At 38.6% G+C, this 25,500-nt stretch overlaps 3 protein-coding genes across 4 annotated transcripts in view; 1 reads left to right on the top strand and 2 right to left on the bottom strand.

Annotated features, from left to right (window-relative positions):
• Positions 1–1,112, bottom strand: part of LOC134812318 (peptidyl-prolyl cis-trans isomerase FKBP3-like) — a 106,863-nt gene extending 105,751 nt beyond the window's left edge. Inside the window, exon 1 of the mRNA XM_063819699.1 lies at positions 1,088–1,112. The gene's annotated coding sequence lies outside the window, so the exon portion shown is untranslated. The remainder of the gene's footprint in view (positions 1–1,087) is intronic.
• LOC134812315 (uncharacterized) overlaps positions 1–10,110 on the top strand; it is a 63,419-nt gene extending 53,309 nt beyond the window's left edge. The window contains exons 15-19 of the mRNA XM_063819696.1: positions 1,452–1,595; positions 1,889–1,992; positions 2,884–3,045; positions 7,301–7,437; positions 9,678–10,110. Coding sequence (XP_063675766.1) covers positions 1,452–1,595; positions 1,889–1,992; positions 2,884–3,045; positions 7,301–7,437; positions 9,678–9,834 — 704 coding nt within the window. The 3' untranslated portion in view covers positions 9,835–10,110. The remainder of the gene's footprint in view (positions 1–1,451; positions 1,596–1,888; positions 1,993–2,883; positions 3,046–7,300; positions 7,438–9,677) is intronic.
• Positions 10,111–13,970: 3,860 nt separating this feature from the next.
• The window catches only part of LOC134812954 (histone-binding protein RBBP4-like), a 152,923-nt gene continuing 141,393 nt past the window's right edge, over positions 13,971–25,500 (bottom strand). For both annotated transcript variants that reach the window (XM_063820587.1, XM_063820586.1), the window contains exons 7-9: positions 19,558–19,898; positions 17,929–18,112; positions 13,971–14,612 (exon numbers count right to left, since the gene is read on the bottom strand). In XM_063820587.1, coding sequence (XP_063676657.1) covers positions 14,341–14,612; positions 17,929–18,112; positions 19,558–19,898 — 797 coding nt within the window. In that variant the 3' untranslated portion in view covers positions 13,971–14,340. The remainder of the gene's footprint in view (positions 14,613–17,928; positions 18,113–19,557; positions 19,899–25,500) is intronic.

The raw sequence follows: 25,500 nt of genomic DNA, 5'->3' as shown, positions 1-25,500 counted from the left end.
AGCCATTCCATGAATTGTAATAGTTCCTCAACAGTACCGGGCCAAGCCATATAAATGTCATCACGTAATCTACCCCAGAATGCTGGTCTATGAGGCGGGCCATATTCTAGATCTCCTTCGTTAACTAAGATATCAATCTTATCCATAGCACAATCAGCATACTCACATGAGTTCTTAGGACCCATCGCTGCTCCACGCTCCTGGCGGTATGTTATACCGTTAAATGAAGCAATGTTGTAATCAAGAGTAATTTCTAGTGCACTAATAATGCATTCTGTACTAAACAATTGATCACCACTACTCCTTTTATTCAGGTGCTTAGTGCATTGTTGGATCCCCATATCCCTAGGAATGTTGGTAAACATGTTAGATATATCGATGGCAACATGTATAACCTCCTTTCCCAACAATATGCTAGACTCGTTCAGGCTATCAATCTTCCTCAGAAAGTGAGGGGTATCAATAATTCTATAATTCAAAGTAGCCTTCTTCAATTCATACGCAGTCAAGGCAGAAAGGTTTTCAATGTATGAACCACAGCCGGTGGTAATCATCCTCCCAGGATACAAAGGTGGTTTGTGTGCCTTGGGATTCAGGTACATGTTTATATATATATATTTTGTTGCTGTACTCCTACACATTAAAAGTCGGTGTTGATTAGATCTTCGAAATAGTTCTTTGCATCATTTTATTAAACATCGTTATCTGAGATAAAATTGTTCTAAAAGTAAAAGCAACTGGAATATACACAAATCTTAAAAATAACTTACAAACTAGGAAAGGAAAACAAGTCTTAGGAAGACGTACAAAACTATGTGACTCAAAACGGTACAAAACTAAAACATACTGAGTAATAATCAAACGAAAAGAATGGCTGCGTACATCTACATCTTATCTAATCTATTAAAGATTAGTTTCTCGGAAAAAGCTAGATTTCTCTGAATCAAGCAGTAAAAATATTAAAATAGTGATGAATATAACACGTCTCTGATATATATTTTGTTGCTGTACTCCTACACATTAAAAGTCGGTGTTGATTAGATCTTCGAAATAATTCTTTGCATCATTTTATTAAACATCGTTATCTCAAATTATTTGTTATATAGTAGTGTTGAAAGTATATATAATATATTGTTAGTCAGCCACAACTGTCAGTAAAACAACGCCTTGACTTCAAATGTCGGTAAAATATACCTTTACACTTTACAGTCATCCTCAAATTATTTGTTATATAGTAGTGTTGAAAGTATTAACTATATTATGTATGCATAGTGCGCAACTGTTATTTGTTTTGAAACTTTGAGGTTACTCACAGTCTGTCTACATAACACTCTTGCAACCCTTGCGGGAAATTATCGGTTACCACGATAAGTCACTATCCAGTTTCCACGACGGAAATAATATAACGATAAGGTTCTATAATGACACATATCACATGACTAACTATGCAGGAGACCCGAGTGCCCCGCACATTCAGGAGATGCTATTCTGGCAGACTAAAACTATGACCATGATGTACAAGAAGATAGCAAGGGCTATCAACAAGGCTGACATCGACACTCACCCCTGCGATTACCTCAACTTCTTTTGTCTAGGTATAAACGCTAAAAACATGAAATGATCATATTTATTCGGAGCAAACCTTTCTATCAACCAGTGGTGTAACGACCACATATCTATAATCTATATTCTATATATTATAATATCTGGAGGATATATATTATCCTAGGTAAGAGAGAAAAGCCGCCAGATAATGGATATTATCCTAGGAAAGAGAGAAAGCCACCAGGTAGTGGATATTATCTTAGGTAAGATAGAAAAGCCGTCAGATAATGAATATTATCCTAGGTAAGAGAGAAGAGCCACCAGATAATGGATATTATCTTAGGTAAGAGAGAAAAGCCACCAGAAGCGTTGCAGATGTTAAAAGCAGACACCCCAGCTAGCAAAATGGCGAGACACGGCAGGGGAATGATATACGTACACAGTAAGGTGGGTACCCAGATTTATACTATATCATAGTTATATACCTTATTGGACCTTATTTGGACGGACATTACTTGAACGCTGGAGGCCCTAGCGTTTACCTTAACGTCCGTTCAAATAAAGTCCGTTCAATTAATGTCCGTCCAAGTTAAAGTCCGTTGAATTTTTTTCAAAAATTTTTCCATTTCGAATTTTTTGTCCAGAATGGCAGAATATGTCAGTCAATTTCAATAGCTATCATTAGACTAATCTATATCGTTGAATCAATAAAAACAAGGTCAAAGGTATTATAAAATTTTAACAATCTGAATTGTAAATATCACATTATTGCATGAACACTATCTTGAAGTTGATCTTCGGCTTCTTCTACCTCCACATTTTCTCTTACAACTGTTTGTCTGTCCAACTCGTAGTCGTACCGGGCAATGAACGTTGAACATAAGACTAAAGTAACACTATAGTAACACTTGTTTCATAAGACTAAAGTAACACTATAGTAACACTTGTTTCATAAGACTAAAGTAACACTATAGTAACACTTGTTTCATAAGACTAAAGTAACACTATAGTAACACTTGTTTCATAAGACTAAAGTAACACTATAGTAACACTTGTTTCATAAGACTAAAGTAACACTATAGTAACACTTGTTTCATAAGACTAAAGTAACACTATAGTAACACTTGTTTCATAAGACTAAAGTAACACTATAGTAACACTTGTTTCATAAGACTAAGGTAACACTATAGTAACACTTGTTTCATAAGACTAAAGTAACACTATAGTAACACTTGTTTCATAAGACTAAAGTAACACTATAGTAACACTTGTTTCATAAGACTAAGGTAACACTATAGTAACACTTGTTTCATAAGACTAAAGTAACTTTTTCTGCAGGCTATGGTAGTAGATGATATTTATGCTATTGTGGGAAGTGCTAATATAAATCAGCGGAGTATGGATGGGAGACGAGACTCTGAGATTGCGATGGGATGTTGGGAAACAATTCCCGGCACTGAGAACCTTGTTACAGATGGTCATGTACAGGGCCTCCGCAAGGTATGTTACCGCGACAACCATACTTTGCAAGGTATGTTACCGCGACAACCATACTTTGCAAGGTATGTTACTGCGACAACCATACTTTGCAAGGTATGTTACTGCGACAACCATACTTTGCAAGGTATGTTACTGCGACAACCATACTTTGCAAGGTATGTTACCATAACAACCATACATCAACACCGGCTTTTAAGGGCACATATACCAAAACATTTTTTGCTGAGATTCGGGATTTGACTTTATATTAAAACAATAAGATTTGAGGCATTGAAACATTTTTTTGAGAGTACGCACATTCGAAAAAAAAAGTTTTCTTTTGGAAAGTTTTGGAAATTTTGAGAAGTGACCTGTCACTGTTACACCGATCAATACAAATAAAGCCAAGATGTGTGCGTGTGTAATTTCCGGTCGGTTATATTAAAAAACGGTAAGAGTTACAGGACTGGTTTTTTCGGTATAGTGTCGACAAAACTCTGACGAAGCCCATATGCAATTTTTTTTAAATCGGCCGGCGGTAAGTTGCTTAATTGATGGTTTTGTACTATTAATGCAACATTATGGAGTGAGCCACTAAAATGGCTCACTTTTTCTTCCTATTCGCTCTCTTTTCCATTACTGCACTGTAGATTGTAGCGTTGGTAATTAGGTTAGCTCCGCAAGTGATATTAGGAGTGTAGGGCACTGATTTCTAAAACGATTTAAAGCGGTTTAAGACGGGAGTGATGAGGTGTAATAGTCGTGGTACAGATACTATTGGATACGTGAGGGAACTCCGAATAGAATTGCTCACCTAATGCAGGTTTTGACTCAGCGGGTAATTACTCCTACCCTTTTTAACTGCGGCAGTGAAATCCCGGCCGAAGGCCGGGTTACACTAGTATTTCAATAATTTTAAATATTTTAAGGCTTAAAATGCCTATAACTCAAAAAGTGTCAGTTTTTTTGAAATAATTTTTACAGAATCGTAATCAGCTTGGTAAGACGAATCTTTTAGTACAATCTTTTAGTACAAAATTTATAATACTAAAAGACACAAAATTTGTTTAAAAAATGTGTACAAATGTGTACAATTTGTACAAAGTTGTACAATTTGTGTTCGAGCTAGAAAATTATTTGCTTCCAAAATCATCTATTTTTGGCCCTTTTTGTCCTTTGAGGCCAGATTTCATAACTGAAAACTCAAAATTGAGGGGAATCCTGTTCCAAAAAGTTGGATATGATCATCAGCTACACTCAAAAGAATTTTTGAAGCGATATCTTATGACCTGGGTGATTGGTAAAATATACAACGTTGATTTTTTGCAAAAATTTCAATTTTGCTTCTCTCGACCTTGTTTGGTCTGTAACTTCGTCATTTATTATTTGATTATAAAATCCTTTGAAGGGCTTCTTGTATGGATTGTAAGTAATCTTCAGTAAAGAAATCAGCCAAAAAACGTTGAAAATTATTGAAATATAGGTATTACAGTGATAGACTTCTCAAACTTTCCAAACCCTTCCAAAAAGGAAACTTTTTTTTCGAATGTGCTTACTCTCAAAACAATGTTTCAATGCCTCAAATCTTTTTGTTGTAATCTATATTTTCTTAATATGAAGTCAAATCCCGAATATCGGCAAAAAAGGTTTTGGTATAATATGTCCCCTTAATGTCTAGAAGTACAGCAGAATATATACATAATATATAAGCGTAACAAAGTAAACTAAAAGTTTCATGTCGATGTGCGAACAATCTTCAGGGACATAAATACAATTAAAATAACAAACTTTATACAAAACAGTGCTCCTTTATCAAATTTATTAACAAAAATTTCCTAAAACCTATAACTAACAATTACTAACTATTCCTAAAACCTATAACTAACAATTCCTAAGAAAAGATTTCCTAGAATGTCTACATTTAGAGATAATCTCAGATATTTTATTTATTGAGTCTGGATTCTTTAGGATTCTCGTTTAGGCAGTGCCCCGCCCCTGCCGTATAACTATTTGATTTAGTGATGATTTTCCAGTCTATACTATAGTATATTTTTTCTTCTTGAGGTCCAAAATTGCTTTTGGTAGTTATGTACTCAATCGGTATTACTTAGAGTTTTTGAAGCTTTGGCGATGATTGTACCATCGTGTTTTGAAATTGTTTTCTGTAAACCCTATGTAAGTATGTACAATGTTAGGTCCTTATTTGATGTAGTTCTAACGGTAGACTATTTAGCCATACACTGTTCTTTGAGGGACGTCTCTGCAGTTTTTCTCGGGTTGTCTCTCTACGGCGGACCTGTTGTGTCCTTTGATCTTTTGATAATCCTACCCAAGCTAGGCAAGCAGCAATAGTTTAGTTTGACTGTGTTCCTATTGAATATTTTGTGTAATGGTAGGTTTCTTGGGAAATGCTTATCAAATAGCGAAAATCTTGCTTCCGATGTTAGTTGAAATGTTTGCGCTAAATGGAAGATTATACCATAAGACGTTCCTCTTTCTCTTTATAGGCTCTGGTGATCTGTAGTTGATGATGTGACTATGACCGCTATCTCTAAGAACCCTCTCATAATCGATGTTGGCTTCGTAGAGGCAAGCCTTATTGCTGGATATGCTGCTCAATCGTGATTCTATCATTGAGGGTAAGTTCTTCAATATGATGGGAGGATAATTGGACTCTGCGTTTATGTACAATGGTGTATCGTTTGGTTTCCTATAAGGTATATAATATATATGACTTGTCTGTAAGGTCAAGCACGACATTTACTGGGCGGCGCTCAGCCTGTCATTCCGCCAAATCTCTATTGGGTTATGATCATAAATATAATTATAATAAATATATATAGAGAATATAAATATAATAGCCTGGGGTAAGCACGACATCTAAGAAATCTACTGAGTGCTGACATTGGTCCACTGTTATTTTTAGGCCTTCCTTTTGGAGTAATAAGTGTAGTTGCTGGCCGTTGGTTTTATTAATGACTGCAAGCCAATCATCACGGTAAAATCCTAAATACTATTGAGGGATGATCTTTTTTATCTTGCTTAGAAGGTAGAGTCCGATTATTTCCGATGTTTCAGCTCCGTCCAGGCTTCCCAAAGTTTGTGTCTGATTTATTTACCCAGCATTTGCCGCTGTACATTAGGATGGATTCCTTGTTTTGATAATCTCTTGTTCGTTTTAATGTACGATCTAGAAGTAGAAGATCTGCTGTAATAGATGGATGGAATTCCTGAATGTCGAACTTTAGAAATCGGACTTTTTAAAGGTCTTTCATGTTTTTGAACCAAGTTAATACTTCCGTGGTGCTCTTCTATAAATTGTCCCCTGTTTTAAGTCTTATTGCAGAGATCAGTTTTTTGAAGATTTTTTACTGAAATTTCCTAGTTAGATTTTGTAGGGTTTATCAATCAGCATTTAGTGTTGCTTGTGAAATTATGTTTGTGGTCTTTCATTTAATTAATTTTGTTCCATTTTCTTTCATTTAATTAATTGTAATGAAGCATGGTGTCTCTGTGTAGCACTGGATCGTGTTGGTTCTATAAATGTCTCTTTTGTTCCGTTAGTTACTTTAGTTGCGACTTGTAGTGTTATCGTGAAGCAGTTTCTCTGGATCTTATTGGTTCGCCTTTATAAGTATAACAACTTTCCCGCCCGATTTTAGTTTCTTGATATCGTTCTGCATTTGGCTCTGAAATTTATTGCTGGCGTTTCGGAATTTGACATTGCTGATCATTCTAGACTTGAAACCATACATGTAGGTTTCCTTTTGGTTGTGGTCTTCTGCCTAGACGAGAAGCTGCACATCCTAAAGAATCCAGACTCATTAAATAAAATATTTGAGATTATCTCTAAATGTAGACATTCTAGGAAATTTTCAGTTAGACATTTGATAAAGGAGCACTGTGTTGTATAATGTTTGTTATTTTGATTGTATTTATCATTATGTCCCTGAAGAGTGAAGATTGTTCACACGTCGACACGAAATATTTAGTTGGACAATAACATCGTTTACTTTGTTACTTAATCTTATAAAAAGCTCCTATTTGATAGTAGAGCACTTTGTCGAACACGTTTGTATATAATATAATACATGTTTTTATATAATATAATACATGTTTGTATATAATATAATACATGTTTGTATATAATATAATACATGTTTGTATATAATATAATACATGTTTGTATATATTTATAATACATATATAGATAGATATATATATGGGCATCCTCATGTACTTTGTTATAAGCCCAAACGTTTCCACTCTACCTCAGGGTCTGTGGGCAGAACATCTAGGAGCGTACGAGGATGTGTTTGAACTTCCTCAGTCTCTGGAATGCGTTAAGAGAGTACAGGAACTAGGAGCTGCTAACTGGCAGCGTTATGTGCACAATACAGCCTGGCAAACATCGTGAGTACTATTTCTACTATTAGTATTACAATTAAGGTGAATATGATGACTATATAACAAGAATTGCGCCCGTTGTTTCGTTTTGACGGACGCTAGATTTCCATTCACTATAACTATAAGTATAAGCTCTAATCAGCTCACTTCATAATAATAATATTGATAGATTATGCTTTAAATATGGGAAACACTTGAAATTCAAATCAATTGCCGTAGAACTTAACTTGTATCTGTGATCTGTAATTCAAGAAATTGAAAGCAAAAGTAAATTATATTTATACTCATGTTTTATACACATCAGTACGCTACACGTGCCACGTACAAATTGGGCTTATTACCTAACACTATACATTACATAGTATACATTAAAATACACTCTCGGCGCGCATACGATATATTTAAACCACCCACCTCGTTCTCCGAAATCCCTTTCTGCAAAAGCGACCATTCGTAATCTTTTACTATTGCTTTTTTACAAAAGGGTGTGGAATTGAAAAATGAAAAAAATACATAAACACGCCGCACAAACGTATTAATCTGATAAAAAGATATTATATTTTAAACTTGACGAAATCTCCCCGGCAACAAAAAACATTGAAAAGCCTTTAGACGTCACGTAATTAATTAGCACTCACCAGTGAACATTGTTTCGTGACGTCGGTACAAGTTTCAATATCAAATTTCAAAACACAAAAATTACACAATAGTATTACAAGTAATGTACAACTACAAGTAATGTACAACTACAAGTAATGTACAACTACAAGTAATGTACAACTACAAGTAATGTACAATGTACAAGTATTTGCCAAATTCCGGGAAATTGATATCGGTTTATTTAATATAATTAAAACTAGCTTTTCCTGGCTATTTTTAACAAACGGTACACGTATATAAATGTATTTGTAATAGCGCGCGCCTTCTTCATTCTTTTCGAAATATTATAACCAGGCAAATCGTTTTGCAAAGTAGTACGTGCACGATAAAATTAAACTTGCTCATATTTTTAAAATTTTTGTACCATTGTTTTCTTGAGAATGTGAGCTTTTTCCCAGTACCCAATTTGTCATACCTATTGCTCCTACTAAATCGCTCGCCTGCACATTTCAAGAAATTCGTGTGAAAAGGCCCCTTTGGGTATGAAATTGATTTCAATCTGTGTATTTTTGGACGCTGATTCAAAATCACCCCCATGCTTCCATGGAGAGTTATGGACAAAAAACCTTTTTGGTCACGTGACAGGCTAGTAAAACATGAATTCGATTGTTTAGGGCTCGCGTTATGGTCAGGGTTGTGGTAAGGGTTATGGATAGCTTCGGGGTTATGGTTAGGGTTGGGATTAGGGTTTATGTAAAAACGGTTTTGTACGGCTGCAAATCCATAAAAACTAAAGTCACGTGAAATTTTTGGGCGAGCGAATTAGTAAAAGCCATAACTTTTTGGTGTAATCAGTGAGTTTCGCCTAGGTATTTAATGATGCACGGCTTTTGGAGCTTCAGTAAGTGTAAAAGTTGACCATTGTTAATGGTCTGGCCCGGCGCGCGCTACTTCGTAGCACTTGTCATCGAGAAGAAAGCGGCGCGCGCTACTTCGAAGAAATTTAGACGAGTAACATCCGTCAAGTGTAAAAGTCGCGTAATTTGTCGAAATTCGTTGATTTTTGTTCATGTTGTATTATTTTGTCATTATTTTGTCATATCTTCGGTTCCTGGAATGAGATCATTTTGAAAATTTGTAAGGACCTTCTAATTGGACTTTAAAAACTTTCCGAAAAACTTTGTGGATATCGGAGTTGATATATTGATATTTGATATTACTGGGCGGCGCTAAGCCTGGCCTGTCATTCCTGATTCCGCCAAATCTCTATTCGGCCTGGTGTCCCCAGGTAATACTTATAGTGATGAAAATGGAGCAAAAGACTTTACTTTGAGCTGTAAAATAATTGATAATGTTTGATGATTGGATATGCCCAACTATTTCGAAAAGTTTTTTGTAAGTTTATCATACTTGAAGGACTTCGCGCTTCGACGCGCCGCGCAAACTAGCATTCTTCCTTTGCAACTAGATCGTTACTCTGTTAATTCGCAGAGCAACGATCTGGAAGGGTTGACATCGTCAATCAAAACAGTCCAAATCTAATAGCCACGCGCGCTGGGTCAGTCTATGAAAAATGGACAAATATATTTTCACTTATACTATCCTGGTCTATTATATATATCATGACACCTGATTACGTTTTACAGGACTGAGCAGGATGCAGGACACATGATGAGGTACCCAATAAAGGTGAGTAAGTCAGGAGACATCAGTGCCGCAACTCAAAGCAGCTTCTTCCCTGACACCACTGCTCCAATCTTAGGTACCAAATCCAGCTACCTCCCTAGCAGACTCACTGTCTGACACAATTATTGGAAAATGTTGTTATATTTCGCGGATATATTTGAAGTTGTATTATTGATTATTGATTATATGATTTTAACGCAAAGCTATTTGTAATAGAATTTTGCTGTATTAAATGACCAAAACCCAAAATTGAGTAAAGTGGGTAGAGTGATTTACAGTGGCTCCCTTTTCCTAACTGATAACAAAAACAAATGATATTGATCATTGATATCAATGTGAATAACCGTTCTTAGACCAATTTGGCAGCTGATACATATAATGATAATTTTGATCAATAAAAAAGTTAGTTTTTATTGTAAATATATATTATATCATGAATTATTTTGTATCACGTGGTGACCCCCACTGTCGCTTCACTGTAGAGTTTCGACGATACAGGGGGAGCCGCGCACTCGTGCGCGGCGGGTCATACAACATATGACAAGAATTATTCACTCTCTTCACTTTCTATATTATTTAACAATATATTACATTATTACCGCCCAATATTATATTACTGCCTTGATTCAGTTAGCTGAATGAAATGGACCATGCTGGCCCACCAGATGAATTTTTAAAATTAAATACTTTTCAAATTTTACGGATGATGATTAATCACTCTACACTCGACTGTCACGTGACTTTTTCAACCCGTTCTCTAGCTGGCCCTGAACGACCATTTGAAACCAGAAACCCTACCCTCTAGTCTGATCCCAACCCTAACCCTAACCCAATCTTTAACAAAAGCATATGCTGAAACCCTAACCCTAACGAGAAATTAGACTAACTTCCTTATACGGTCATATCACGTGATCAAGACAGTTTTTCGCCAATATCTCGTCAGGGGAGCATTTTAACCCTATTCGGAATCAGTGTCCGAAAATTCAGGGCCTCTTTTTGTTCTGAAAAGGGGCCCTTTTAGAACAATCTCAAAGATTGACTGTAGAGTGATTTAGCACGCTCGAAATTTTACAGAGCACAGCAATAAATTAATATAAAATAGGATCATTCAAAATATTGCCCCCATTTGTCAAATAAGATGGGCACTCAAACACGGTAAACTATGTTTGCTCTAATTGACATACACTATTACTTGGACCCATTACATCGAATCAATCTAAATCCAAAAATGTATGAAAAACTATTTAATAACAAACAAATCCATGGTGGATACAGTGCTACAATTGGTATTTCAATACGTCAAATTTCAGATACATTAGATATGGTTTTCAATGATAATCAAGGTAAATGGTGTGTGGGGGAAGTGTGATATGTAAGTTAGAAGTATACAAAGGTAGAATTAGGCTGGACTGTTCTTTCACTATGACTATCCAATAAACATTTCCATAGATGCTTAGTGACCTCTGCAGATTTGAAAAGACTAGTAAACACAATCTGTCTTACCTAGCTGTAAAGGGAGTCCATTGCATGCAGAGTATATGGGTTCTGTAGAAAAATGATTTTGCCAGTGGACAATTTGAGGTACAGATGGTGTGTGAATTCTGACTTAACTTAGGTAAAATTGATGACACAATAGACTGTCGAGGTGGCAACGTTTTAGTCGAGAAGCTTGCCTTACTGGGCGGCGCTCAGCCTGTCATTCCGCCTAATCTCCATTATATTTACTATATTCTCTTATGAACATAAATATAATAGTCTGGGGTCCCCAGGTAAGACGTATGCAGATCGGCGAGATGCGAAGGATTGACATCGTGAATCAACTGGGGACCTCGGGCTATCATGTTCATAACCATGGAGATTAGGCGGAATGACAGGCTGAGCGCGGCCCAGTAAAAAGGGCCCGGCGACGTTTCTAATCAATGACAATACTAAGTAGGTAGCGTAGTTGGTTGATCATCGGATTTGTAATCGTAAGATTGCGAGTTCGAATCCCACTGCCTGCCTAGTCGTGGGGTGAGCGTCGTTGACGCTCTGCTAAGGATCCCGAGTGGTCTATGTAGCCCCACGGTTCACTCAGCCGAATGCTCGAGAAATCGGGTGTGAGGGTTAAATGAGGAGCTGTGCTTGATCAACACAGCGAAGCCTCGGGCGAAGAAAGTGTGGCATAGTGCCTTAACCGTTGCTGGCCTTAGGAACGATCCTTCGGCTTCTTGTAAAGCTCTTCCTTGAAAGTGCTGGTTTACATTGTAATGCAGGTAATGCCGAAGTAAAATAACAAAGGTGGTCGACTCATTCGATGGCCTTGTTGCGTCGCAACGAATCCTCATAAGATAAGATAAGATAAGATAAGTACAGACAAATCCGTCTAAAAAAAATCGACCATCAAAGCTTTCAGAGGATTTTTGACGTTTTTGAGTCCCATTAGTTGCCCTTATGGCTGACCAACTTTTCCAAACTTTTCCACTTGTCTTAAGGCCACTTTTTGCCACTTTACCACTTTACCACTTTTTAGTTTTACCACCTTTCTTGTTTGTCGAATATCTTTAGTTGTGAACATCGTAAAAGGTTGCGGATCAATCGAGTGTGTTTATATTATCAGGAAGAAAAACTTTTGTTCAAACAATTTTCATGCGATTTTACGATGTTCACAACTGAAGATATTCGACAAACAAGAAAGGTGGTAAAAAGTGGTAAAGTGGCCTTAAGACAAGTGGAAAAGTTTGGAAAAGTTGGTCAGCCATAAAGGGCACCTAATGGGACTCAAAAACGTCTCAAAAAAAATGGTCAGCAGATCGATTTTTCAGACGGATTTGTCTGTACTCTGTACTAATGACCATACCAAGTTGTTGGCAGGCCGTAGTATAAATTCCGCCCCCTAGCCCCCCCCCCCCCCCTCAGAAAGGGGGCTCCGCCCCCTAGCTGGAGCCATGCCTGGAAGAATGTCTAATGTATTACCACTTTCATGGGTGGGCGACGTGATCAGCTGGGAGAGAGACATATCGCTGAAAGAATCTATGAAGGATTGTTCGATAGGTACGGTACTGGATGAAGATAGCCAGTCTGTGTGGGGAAGATTAAAATCACCAATAACATAGATTTTAGGGGGATTCTTTTTGGAAACCAGCTTGCAAATATAACTAACTATGACATCATGATTAGGCCAGGAAACCCAAGAATTCCTACTCTATAGCAAGTACAGATTACAATACTCTCTTTGTCAGGGAAAGTAATTTTAACTGCAAGCATTTCGGCACCTATAGGCTAACTGGTAGTCGGCGTCGAGATCAGACCGAACAGCCCAAAGAACAGCACCTCTAAACGTTTTAGGGTTATTAGGATCTTGAGGATGAGTCTTTCTCGTGCGGTCATTGCGGAAAACTTCATATTGAGAAGAAGGAAAGATTTCGTTACTAGAGATAAACTTTTTGAGCCAAGTCTCATTTTGTGTCAGACTCAGGCTGCTTTATGTTAGCAAAGTTCAGAAATCTTATTACCATCAAGAAGGGGATGGGAGGAGCTTAGGTTATTGCAAGGTATAAGGCCTTGGACATTTTGGTAGAGTACAGACAACAGATAGGGAGTTATGACCTGGATTAAGCATTAAGGATTAACAAGAGAACCTAATACAAGTTACATTTTCAAAAACCCTACACGTTAAATACGCCGAAAAACCGATCGAAAATACGCCGTTTGTCAAAATTGTAAGAAATACGTGAAATAGCTGGTGAATTAGTACTACTATCTTCGTGAAATAGCTGGTGAATTAGTACTACTATCTTCGTGAAATAGCTGGTGAATTAGTACTACTATCTTCGTGAAATAGCTGGTGAATTAGTACTACTATCTTCGTAAAATAGCTGGTGAATTAGTACTACTATCTTCGTGAAATAGCTGGTGAATTAGTACTACTATCTTCGTAAAATAGCTGGTGAATTAGTACTACTATCTTCGTGAAATAGCTGGTGAATTAGTACTACTATCTTCGTGAAATAGCTGGTGAATTAGTACTACTATCTTCGTGAAATAGCTGGTGAATTAGTACTACTATCTTCGTAAAATAGCTGGTGAATTAGTACTACTATCTTCGTGAAATAGCTGGTGAATTAGTACTACTATCTTCGTGAAATAGCTGGTGAAGTACTACTATATTGTAGTCTAGATATTGCCTTCTAATATTGATAAAAAGATACATTTTTGTATCACGTGCTTCAATTTTGTAAAGCAAAAACAACACAAAAACAACACGACAATTTGTTTAACAATTATTGATATCACTATCAGTTATCAATAACTGCAGTGTGAAAATAAAATTGGTTAAACAATAAAGTTTTTCGCATAATTATATCAGCAGAATTTGATTGTTGATAAAATACAATAAATTATAAAATTGGCTATAAGAATGACTCTCACACACACTCAACATGTGTTCATAGAGAATAAAGCAATTCGAAGTGCCAAAAATCCCACTAAAAACTTAACCTGGTTCAGTGATTCTGGCACCAGAATTAGAAGAAATACTTGGGTTAAAGAACCTGAGAGGAATGTGTACAAACAGCCGCTAGTAACTAGCATAGTAACCATAGTAACTAGCATAGTAACTAGTGGTAACCCGCACCAACTCAACTAAGCACCGGCTTCCAGCTCACTATCTGGCACCTCTACTATTTCCTCATCGTTATAAATGTTCTCCGCCATCTTCCAAATGTGAATAACATTGTCTTCAGAAGTGCTGCACACGAACCAGGGGTGGTTGGGGTTCCAAGTGAAGTCTGATATTTTGGCCGTGTGTCCCCCGTGAATAAACAGTAGCTCTGGGGGGCCATCCTCTGCGTCTTCTGGACTCTGTTCTTCTCCTATCCTAGCCAGATCCCATACCAGCAACCTCCGGTCACTGCCTGCAAGTTATATTAGTTAGTTCTCCTATCTTAGCCAGATCCCACACCAGCAACATCCGGTCACTGCCTGCAAGTTATATTAGTTAGTTCTCCTATCCTAGCCAGATCCCACACCAGCAACCTCCGGTCACTGCCTGCAAGTTATATTAGTTAGTTCTCCTATCCTAGCCAGATCCCACACCAGCAACCTCCGGTCACTGCCTGCAAGTTATATTAGTTAGTTCTCCTATCTTAGCCAGATCCCACACCAGCAACCTCCGGTCACTGCCTGCAAGTTATATTAGTTAGTTCTCCTATCTTAGCCAGATCCCACACCAGCAACCTCCGGTCACTGCCTGCAAGTTATATTAGTTAGTTCTCCTATCTTAGCCAGATCCCACACCAGCAACCTCCGGTCACTGCCTGCAAGTTATATTAGTTAGTTTATTTGCTGCCAGAACCACACTAGTTCATTATTAGTTAGTTCTCCTATCTTAGCCAGATCCCACACCAGCAACCTCCGGTCACTGCCTGCAAGTTATATTAGTTAGTTCTCCTATCTTAGCCAGATCCCACACCAGCAACCTCCGGTCACTGCCTGCAAGTTATATTAGTTAGTTCTCCTATCTTAGCCAGATCCCATACCAGCAACCTCCGGTCACTGCCTGCAAGTTATATTAGTTAGTTCTCCTATCTTAGCCAGATCCCACACCAGCAACCTCCGGTCACTGCCTGCAAGTTATATTAGTTAGTTCTCCTATCCTAGCCAGATCCCACACCAGCAACCTCCGGTCACTGCCTGCAAGTTATATTAGTTAGTTCTCCTATCTTAGCCAGATCCCATACCAGCAACCTCCGGTCACTGCCTGCAAGTTATATAGTTAGTTCTCCTATCTTAGCCAGATCCCACACCAGCAACCTCCGGTCACTGCCTGCAAGTTATATTAGTTAGTTCTCCTATCTTAGCCAGATCCCATACCAGCAACCTCCGGTCACTGCCTGCAAGTTATATTAGTTAGTTCTCCTATCCTAGCCAGATCCCACACCAGCAACCTCCGGTCACTGCCTGCAAGTTATATTAGTTAGTTCTCCTATCTTAGCCAGATCCCACACCAGCAACCTCCGGTCACTGCCTGCAAGTTATATTAGTTAGTTCTCCTATCTTAGCCAGATCCCACACCAGCAACCTCCGGTCACTGCCTGCAAGTTATATTAGTTAGTTCTCCTATCTTAGCCAGATCCCACACCAGCAACCTCCGGTCACTGCCTGCAAGTTATATTAGTTAGTTCTCCTATCTTAGCCAGATCCCACACCAGCAACCTCCGGTCACTGCCTGCAAGTTATATTAGTTAGTTCTCCTATCTTAGCCAGATCCCACACCAGCAACCTCCGGTCACTGCCTGCAAGTTATATTAGTTAGTTCTCCTATCTTAGCCAGATCCCATACCAGCAACCTCCGGTCACTGCCTGCAAGTTATATTAGTTAGTTCTCCTATCTTAGCCAGATCCCACCCCAGCAACCTCCGGTCACTGCCTGCAAGTTATATTAGTTAGTTCTCCTATCTTAGCCAGATCCCACACCAGCAACCTCCGGTCACTGCCTGCAAGTTATATTAGTTAGTTCTCCTATCTTAGCCAGATCCCACCCAGCAACCTCCGGTCACTGCCTGCAAGTTATATTAGTTAGTTCTCCTATCTTAGCCAGATCCCACCCAGCAACCTCCGGTCACTGCCTGCAAGTTATATTAGTTAGTTCTCCTATCTTAGCCAGATCCCACACCAGCAACCTCCGGTCACTGCCTGCAAGTTATATTAGTTAGTTCTCCTATCCTAGCCAGATCCCACCCAGCAACCTCCGGTCACTGCCTGCAAGTTATATTAGTTAGTTCTCCTATCTTAGCCAGATCCCACACCAGCAACCTCCGGTCACTGCCTGCAAGTTATATTAGTTAGTTCTCCTATCTTAGCCAGATCCCATACCAGCAACCTCCGGTCACTGCCTGCAAGTTATATTAGTTAGTTCTCCTATCTTAGCCAGATCCCATACCAGCAACCTCCGGTCACTGCCTGCAAGTTATATTAGTTAGTTCTCCTATCTTAGCCAGATCCCACACCAGCAACCTCCGGTCACTGCCTGCAAGTTATATTAGTTAGTTCTCCTATCTTAGCCAGATCCCATACCAGCAACCTCCGGTCACTGCCTGCAAGTTATATTAGTTAGTTCTCCTATCTTAGCCAGATCCCATACCAGCAACCTCCGGTCACTGCCTGCAAGTTATATTAGTTAGTTCTCCTATCTTAGCCAGATCCCATACCAGCAACCTCCGGTCACTGCCTGCAAGTTATATTAGTTAGTTCTCCTATCTTAGCCAGATCCCACACCAGCAACCTCCGGTCACTGCCTGCAAGTTATATTAGTTAGTTCTCCTATCTTAGCCAGATCCCACACCAGCAACCTCCGGTCACTGCCTGCAAGTTATATTAGTTAGTTTATTTGCTGGCTGTAGTTATATCTTTAGTTTATTTGCTGGCTGTAGTTATATCTTAGTTTATTTGCTGGCTGTAGTTATATCTTTAGTTTATTTGATGGCTGTAGTTATATCTTTAGTTTATTTGCTGGCTGTAGTTATATATTTAGTTTATTTGCTGGCTGTAGTTATAGTTCACTCAAACATTATCCAAACATTAACAATGTAGAATGTAGATCCATTTGATTATTATATATGTCTTTTTGATTAAGTGTATTTTTTATCAAGTTCCATTGAAAACTATGTTTTGTTTTGTTTGTTTCGAGATCTGTTTGTTTGGTCCACCGGCCAATGTTTACAAAATCATATTATATGATACATTTAAACAATATAATTTTATTTAATATACGTGAATATGAGAATTGAAAATTATGATGTAACCTTTTACGTTTATTCATTAAAAAAAATCAAAACTTTAAAAATTAAAACTTGCACATCATGATTTATTAACATAGTGACAAATAATTTGATTTGATACGACAGATGATCACACGCACTGTTTTATAAGCTACTTGTGTCAGATTACTGATTAGTGGGCAGTGCAGAGTCGATGCATCCAATAACGAACAATTTTAACAAATGTTAGCTCTGTGCGCGTCTACTTACCACTACTAGCCAGGATAGTTACCACTACTTACCACTACTAGCCAGGATAGTTACCACTACTTACCACTACTTACCACTACTAGCCAGGATAGTTACCACTACTTACCACTACTAGCCAGGATAGTTACCACTACTTACCACTACTAGCCAGGATAGTTACCACTACTTACCACTACTAGCCAGGATAGTTACCACTACTTACCACTACTAGCCAGGATAGTTTCATTGTGAGGAGACCACTGAACGTTGAAAATCTCGTCTTTGTGAGATTCGAAGCTGTGTAGTTTTATTTTAAGGTTCCTCATGTCCCACAAGGCTACAGTTTTGTCAGCTGATCCAGTCGCTAGAATGTACTCAGAGTAGGGGTTGAAGGACAAGCAGTTTACCTGAATCAAAATTATAAATATGGTACATAAAACAAAATGCCGCAAATCACGGGAATGATAGAGAATTTGTGGCCAGGGGGGGGGGGGGGGGGGGGGGGGGGGGGGGGGGGTTCTTCATGCAGGGGGGAGGTTCTTCATGCAGGGGGGGTTCTTCATGCAGGGGGGGGGGGTGGGTTCTTCATGCAGGGGGGTTCTTCATGCAGGGGGGGTTCTTTATGCAGGGGGGGGGGGGGTTCTTTATGCAGGGGGGGGGGGGTTCTTCATGCAGGGGGGGGGGTTCTTCATGCAGGGGGGGGGTTCTTCATGCAGGGGGGGTTTCTTTATGCAGGGGGGGGGGGGTTCTTCATACAGGGGGGTTCTTCATGCAGGGGGGGTTCTTTATGCAGGGGGGTTCTTCATGCAGGGGGGGTTCTTTATGCAGGGGGATTCTTAATGCAGGGGGGTTCTTCATGCAGGGGGGTTCTTCATGCAGGGGGGGGGTTCTTCATGCAGGGGGGGAGGTTCTTCATGCAGGGGGCGGTTCTTTATGCAGGGGGCGGTTCTTCATGCAGGGGGGGTTCTTCATGCAGGGGGAGGGGGTTATTCATGCAGGGGGGTTTATGCAGGGGGGGGGGGTTCTTCATGCAGGGGGGTTCTTCATGCAGGGGGGTTCTTCATGCAGGGGGGGGGGTTCTTCATACAGGGGGGGTTCTTTATGCAGGGGGGTTCTTTATGCAGGGGGGGCGGGTTCTTCATGCAGGGGGGGAGGGGGTCTTTATGCAGGGGGGGTCTTTATGCAGGGGGGCGGGGGGTTCTTTATGCAGGGGGAGTTCTTCATGCAGGCGGGTTCTTCATGCAGGGGGGGTTCTTTATGCAGGGGGGGTTCTTTATGCAGGGGGGATTCTTAATGCAGGGGGGTTCTTCATGCAGGGGGGGGGGTTCTTCATGCAGGGGGGGGGGGGTTCTTCATGCAGGGGGGGGGAGGTTCTTCATGCAGGGGGGGGAGGTTCTTCATGCAGGGGGCGGTTCTTCATGCAGGGGGGGTTCTTCATGCAGGGGGAGGGGGTTATTCATGCAGGGGGGTTTATGCAGGGGGGGGGGTTCTTCATGCAGGGGGGTTCTTCATGCAGGGGGGTTCTTCATGCAGGGGGGGGGGGGGTTCTTCATACAGGGGGGGTTCTTTATGCAGGGGGGTTCTTCATTGCAGGGGGGGTTCTTTATGCAGGGGGGGTTCTTCATGCAGGGGGGGAGGGGGTCTTTATGCAGGGGGGGTCTTTATGCAGGGGGGCGGGGGTTCTTCATGCAGGGGGGGGGGGGGTCTTTATGCAGAGGGGGTCTTTATGCAGGGGGGGGGGGGGGGGCGGGGGGTTCTTCATGCAGGGGGGGTTCTTCATGCAGGCGGGTTCTTCATGCAGGGGTCTGGGGTGGGTTCTTCATGCAGACTGTGTACAGGTTAATATAGCTACCTCTTTGGAGTGGGCCTCTATAGAGTGTACAGGTTTAGTCTGTACACTCTCTCTAGTGTCCCATATCATTAGTTTCTTGTCGTCTGCTACACTCCCGAAAGTGGTAGGGTGGAGCGGATTCCAAGCTACGTCCTCTATCACGGCTGTGTGTGCTCGGAAGATTGATTTAGCCTCTATGGATCTGGCTTCCTTAGTGGCCGCCTCAACATCCCATAAACATATTGTGCAATCATCAGACGCACTAAGTAGGTGTCCAGCGTTGTTAGGGCTCCATGACAACCCATACCCTTCTTTAGTGTGACCTTTCAGCCTCAGGTCAGGGCTGCACTTTCCGTCTGCACCTGTAAAGTAATGTCAGATAGGTAGTTCAACAGGTATATTTTTCTACCCGGGGGTTGATTTGACTGAAAAACCTAAATTTGGCGATAAAAATTGTCATCTTTGAAATTTTCTAAAAAAACATGCCTTACAAAATGACAATTTCGTCACGGCTGTCATTTTTTAACAGCAGCCTATAGAAATTTGATTTCACCTAGGACAGTTAGATAAATATAATAGATTGAAGATTAGAATAGCTTTTACGGGAAAAAGGATGATTAAAAAAAGTTGGGCAATTTCGCGTGAACTAGTGCCTTACAAAATGACAACCAAAAACGGCATCACTTCAAATCCGATTTGGGAAAAAGTTTCATTAATCTTTCTCGTGTCTTACTGTCAGATATATTATGTTATTTATATTACACCAGTTCTGTTTTTACCAGAATATATTAAAAAAGGAATATTTTTTATACTTTGAAAAAATTGAAAATATGTCATTTTGTGAGGCGTAAAAATATATTTTTTTTCATACATACTTAAACACAGTATTTGGTTTTATTTGATATGTTCTATGCCTGGATAGATCACTTTTTAGTGTTATGACATGTTTTAGGAGTTGTTATTACTCTCTTTTTTTAACTCACTCTTGTGTGCCCAGTCTTGCACTGTCAGTATTTCTCGACACTTTGAGCACACAAAACTGTCAGTTTTCGCGACAATTGTCAGATTTCGTTTTCAGTTCTGTCAATTTCAAGCGCTACTAGCTCTACTACTAGTAGTCTACTTCAGCTCACATTAAATGGAGTTTTCGTCGTGCGTGTAGCGCCCTTCAAGTTTAACTTGGACGGATAGGATTTATAAAACTTCTGATTATAATATTTATACTATATTGTATTTTGTATCTATGTATTTTAGTAAATGGTCATTAGAACCACCGGCACCGTCCGGGCCCAAACAAACAAACTCTGCTTTCACAAAATAGAAGCTTTATTTCGTTGAGTTTTGAAATGTTTTTAAAACGTTTTGATATCAGAGTTGCACTTTTGTAATGCTACTTGATTGTTAACTGTCAGATTATGATTATTTTTAACTCCTTCTTGTATTGACTGCTTCTGATCCATTTCAGATGATGAAAATAATTCAATCTGAAACATTGTCATTTTGTAAGGCTTTTCGGTGTCATTTTGTGAGGCATTTTGATCAAAATTGATGATCAAACAAACACATTTAGGCTCATCATAAGCTTACTGGGTTTTAGAATACCAATAATTAGGCAAGGGGCATCCAATATAAATATGCCATCAATGTATCATAAAATAAAACTGTCATTTTGTGAGGCATAACACTGTCATTTTGTGAGGCTAGGTCATTTTTTTGTCATGTTTTCTACCAAAGTCACTAAATCAGTTGTGTTATTTGACCAGAGTAGTCTTTGATTGACATAAGTCATGGTAGTACCTGGTTTCCTGGGGTTAAATTCTAAACTTTGGTCTCCATGCTGGGTAACAGTTAGGCGGGGCAATGACTGAACAGCAAAAACGTCCATATTTATGTAAGAAATATAGATTCTATGTCATAATCATTCCTTGGGAAGTGTTAATTAACACTTTTTCTTTCATACAGTAAAAGGAATAGGGTTAAATGTATAGGGTACCGAAGCTACAGCATGGTCTTTGTGGACTGTAATTTTGTGAGGCCTGTCATTTTGTAAGGCCGATAATTAATTTTGAGCTATTTCGATTTATCCCCCCCCCCCCCCCTGAATTGCACCAGTATAAACTCGCTCAGTTGAAACCGGTCGCACTAGAGTAAATTTAATTCTAAGCACTCATCACGCAATACGTATCCAATAGTAATACTCAATAGGCTCCACTGCAAAATTACCTAATTATAATTATGTACAAAGCTGTAATTAGGGGAGCTGTAAATGGGGAGAGAGAGAGAGAGTGAGAGAGTGTAAAAGAGAGGAGAAAAAGTGAGACACTTAAATAGTCACATTTAGTATCACATTTGGGGTACAAAACCATCAATTAAACCACTTACCACTGGCCGATTTTTAAAAATTGGGGGGGCGTCAACCTCATTAATATACATAAATACCTATTCCTATTTTGAAATCGGAGCGAATAATAGGTATTTATAGGTATTTTAGGGCAGCTAAAGGTTACTTTTTTGGACGTTTCAGAAGATTGTTAGCAACATTGATTTTTTGAAATTTTAGGTGAAAATTTCATGACAAGATTTTTACTTGTTATTTTTAATTGTTGTTCAAAATGTTCAGAAACTTCGGTAGCCTTTTGATAGTCTGAACTGTTCATAATCTTTTGATCACATTAAAAACCCTATACAACCCAAGTTTAATGTACACAAAGGCAACAAGAATTTCGCCGCGGTTAAACCATGCACGATCAATTTTCCCTACGATGTACTTGTATCTTGTACCATTAATTATTTCGAGTGAAAAGTGTGACTGGAAAAAAGTGCAACATATTTACATAGTATATTTTTAATAAATGAGTGGGATTCGCGCATGGTAAAAATTGACGATTTATTTGACCTATGTAGCGCCGCGCGCATCAACAATAAATGAATCCAGAAAATTGCGGAAAATAACTTTGCGAAGGAGGAACTTCACTGTAATTAATTAACACATGGCTAGCGTCGTGCCCGCCATAACAGACGCTTCAAATACACATAATTATAGGGGGGTGGTCTATATCGCGAAAGAGCAGACTTTTGTCGTCACCGCAGGACCGTCGGGCCACCTCATATATCCAAACCCGATTACTTATTCCCTACGATCTTTTTGCTTTTGGCAAGAGTAGGGAAACAAATAAAATTTCAGAGTGAAACATTGAAAATTTCATGACAAGATTTTTACTTGTTATTTTTAATTGTTGTTCAAAATGTTCAGAAACTTCTATACAAGCAACCATTTGATAGTCTGAACTGTTCATAATCTTTTGATCACATTAAAAACCCTATACAACCCAACACTATGAATAGAATTGAATACATTATGTTAAAAGTGGGAAAATCCTGAAAAAACAACAAAACCTTTAAACAACCATAATGTATATACATAAATACCTAAACCTATCTTGAAATCGGAGGGAATAATAGGTATTTATGAGGTTGATGCCCCCCCCCCCCCCCAATTTGCTAATTGGCTTCGTTAGAGTTTTGTCGAAACTATACCGTAAAAACCAGTCCAATAAACCGTTAGGAAATTATACACGTACACTGTCTACACAGAGTGTATAATGTACTGACCTGGTTAATAAGAGTGTATAATGTACTGACCTGGTTAATAAGAGTGTATAATGTACTGACCTGGTTAATAAGAGTGTATAATGTACTGACCTGGTTAATGAGAGTGTATAATGTACTGACCTGGTTAATAAGAGTTGTATAATGTACTGACCTGGTTAATAAGAGTGTATAATGTACTGACCTGGTTAATAAGAGTGTATAATGTACTGACCTGGTTAATAAGAGTGTATAATGTACTGACCTGGTTAATAAGAGTGTATAATGTACTGACCTGGTTAATAAGAGTGTATAATGTACTGACCTGGTTAATAAGAGTGTATAATGTACTGACCTGGTTAATAAGAGTGTATAATGTACTGACCTGGTTAATAAGAGTGTATAATGTACTGACCTGGTTAATAAGAGTGTATAATGTACTGACCTGGTTAATAAGAGTGTATAATGTACTGACCTGGTTAATAAGAGTGTATAATGTACTGACTGGTTAATAAGAGTATATAATGTACTGACCTGGTTAATAAGAGTGTATAATGTACTGACCTGGTTAATAGAGTGTATAATGTACTGACCTGGTTAATAAGAGTGTATAATGTACTGACCTGGTTATTAAGAGTGTATAATGTACTGACCTGGTTAATAAGAGTGTATAATGTACTGACCTGGTTAATAAGAGTGTATAATGTACTGACCTGGTTAATAAGAGTGTATAATGTACTGACCTGGTTAATAAGAGTGTATAATGTACTGACCTGGTTAATAAGAGTGTATAATGTACTGACCTGGTTAATAGAGTGTATAATGTACTGACCTGGTTAATAAGAGTGTATAATGTACTGACCTGGTTAATAAGAGTGTATAATGTACTGACCTGGTTAATAAGAGTGTATAATGTACTGACCTGGTTAATAAGAGTGTATAATGTACTGACCTGGTTAATAAGAGTGTATAATGTACTGACCTGGTTAATAAGAGTGTATAATGTACTGACCTGGTTAATAAGAGTGTATAATGTACTGACCTGGTTAATAAGAGTGTATAATGTACTGACCTGGTTAATAAGAGTGTATAATGTACTGACCTGGTTAATAAGAGTGTTAATGTACTAAACCTGGTTAATAAGAGTGATAATTTTACGGCCCTTTTTTAAAAGATGTATAAGTACTGACCGGTTAAAAGAGTGAAAATTGTACTGCCCGGGTTTAAATAAAGGTAGAATGTTCTGACCGGGTTAATAAAGTGATAATTTTCCTGCCCCTGGTTTAAAAAAAGGGGGTAAAAATGAAATGACCTGGTTAAAAAGGTTTTAAAATTACGGACCGGGTTAAAATAAGAGTGATAATGTACGACCGGGTTTAAATTAAAGTGTAAATGTATGACCTGGTTAATAAGAGTGTTAATGAAACGGGGGGAAAGGGGGTTTAAAAAGGAGTGTTTTAATTTACTGACCGGTTAAAAAGAGTTTTAAAATGTCTGCCCGGGTTTAATAAGAGTGATAATTTACGCCCTTTTTTTTTTTTAAAAGAGTGTATAAATTTATGCCCTTTGTTAAAAAGGTGTAAATGTACTAAACCGGGTTTAATTAAGAGTGTATAATGTACTGACCTGGTTAATAAGAGTGTATAATGTACTGACCTGGTTAATAAGAGTGTATAATGTTCTGACCTGGTTAATAAGAGTGTATAATGTACTGACCTGGTTAATAAGAGTGTATAATGTACTGACCTGGTTAATAAGAGTGTATAATGTACTGACCTGGTTAATAGAGTGTATAATGTACTGACCTGGTTAATAAGAGTGTATAATGTACTGACACTGGTTAATAAGAGTGTATAATGTACTGACCTGGTTAATAAGAGTGTATAATGTACTGACCTGGTTAATAAGAGTGTTTAATGTACTGACCTGGTTAATAAGAGTGTATAATGTACTGACCTGGTTAATAAGAGTGTATAATGTACTGACCCTGGTTAATAAGAGTGTATAATGTACTGACCTGTTTAATAAGAGTGTATAATGTACTGACCTGGTTAATAAGAGTGTATAATGTACTGACCTGGTATAAGAGTGTATAATGTACTGACCTGGTTAATAAGAGTGTATAAATGTACTGACTGTTTAATAAGAGTGTATAATGTACTGACCTGGTTAATAAGAGTGTATAATGTACTGACCTGGTTAATAAGAGTGTATAATGTACTGACCTGGTTAATAAGAGTGTATAATGTACTGACCGGTTAATAAGAGTGTATAATGTACTGACCTGTTTAATAAGAGTGTATAATGTACTGACCTGGTTAATAAGAGTGTATAATGTACTGGACCTGTTTAATAAGAGTGTATAATGTACTGACC

Source organism: Bolinopsis microptera, chromosome 3, assembly GCF_026151205.1.
Source record: "Bolinopsis microptera isolate Bmic1 chromosome 3, MBARI_Bmic_1.0, whole genome shotgun sequence".
In the NCBI taxonomy this organism is placed as follows: Eukaryota; Metazoa; Ctenophora; class Tentaculata; order Lobata; family Bolinopsidae; genus Bolinopsis; species Bolinopsis microptera.
Note: the sequence above shows the minus strand (reverse complement) of the source record. Positions and strands in the feature narration are given on the sequence as shown.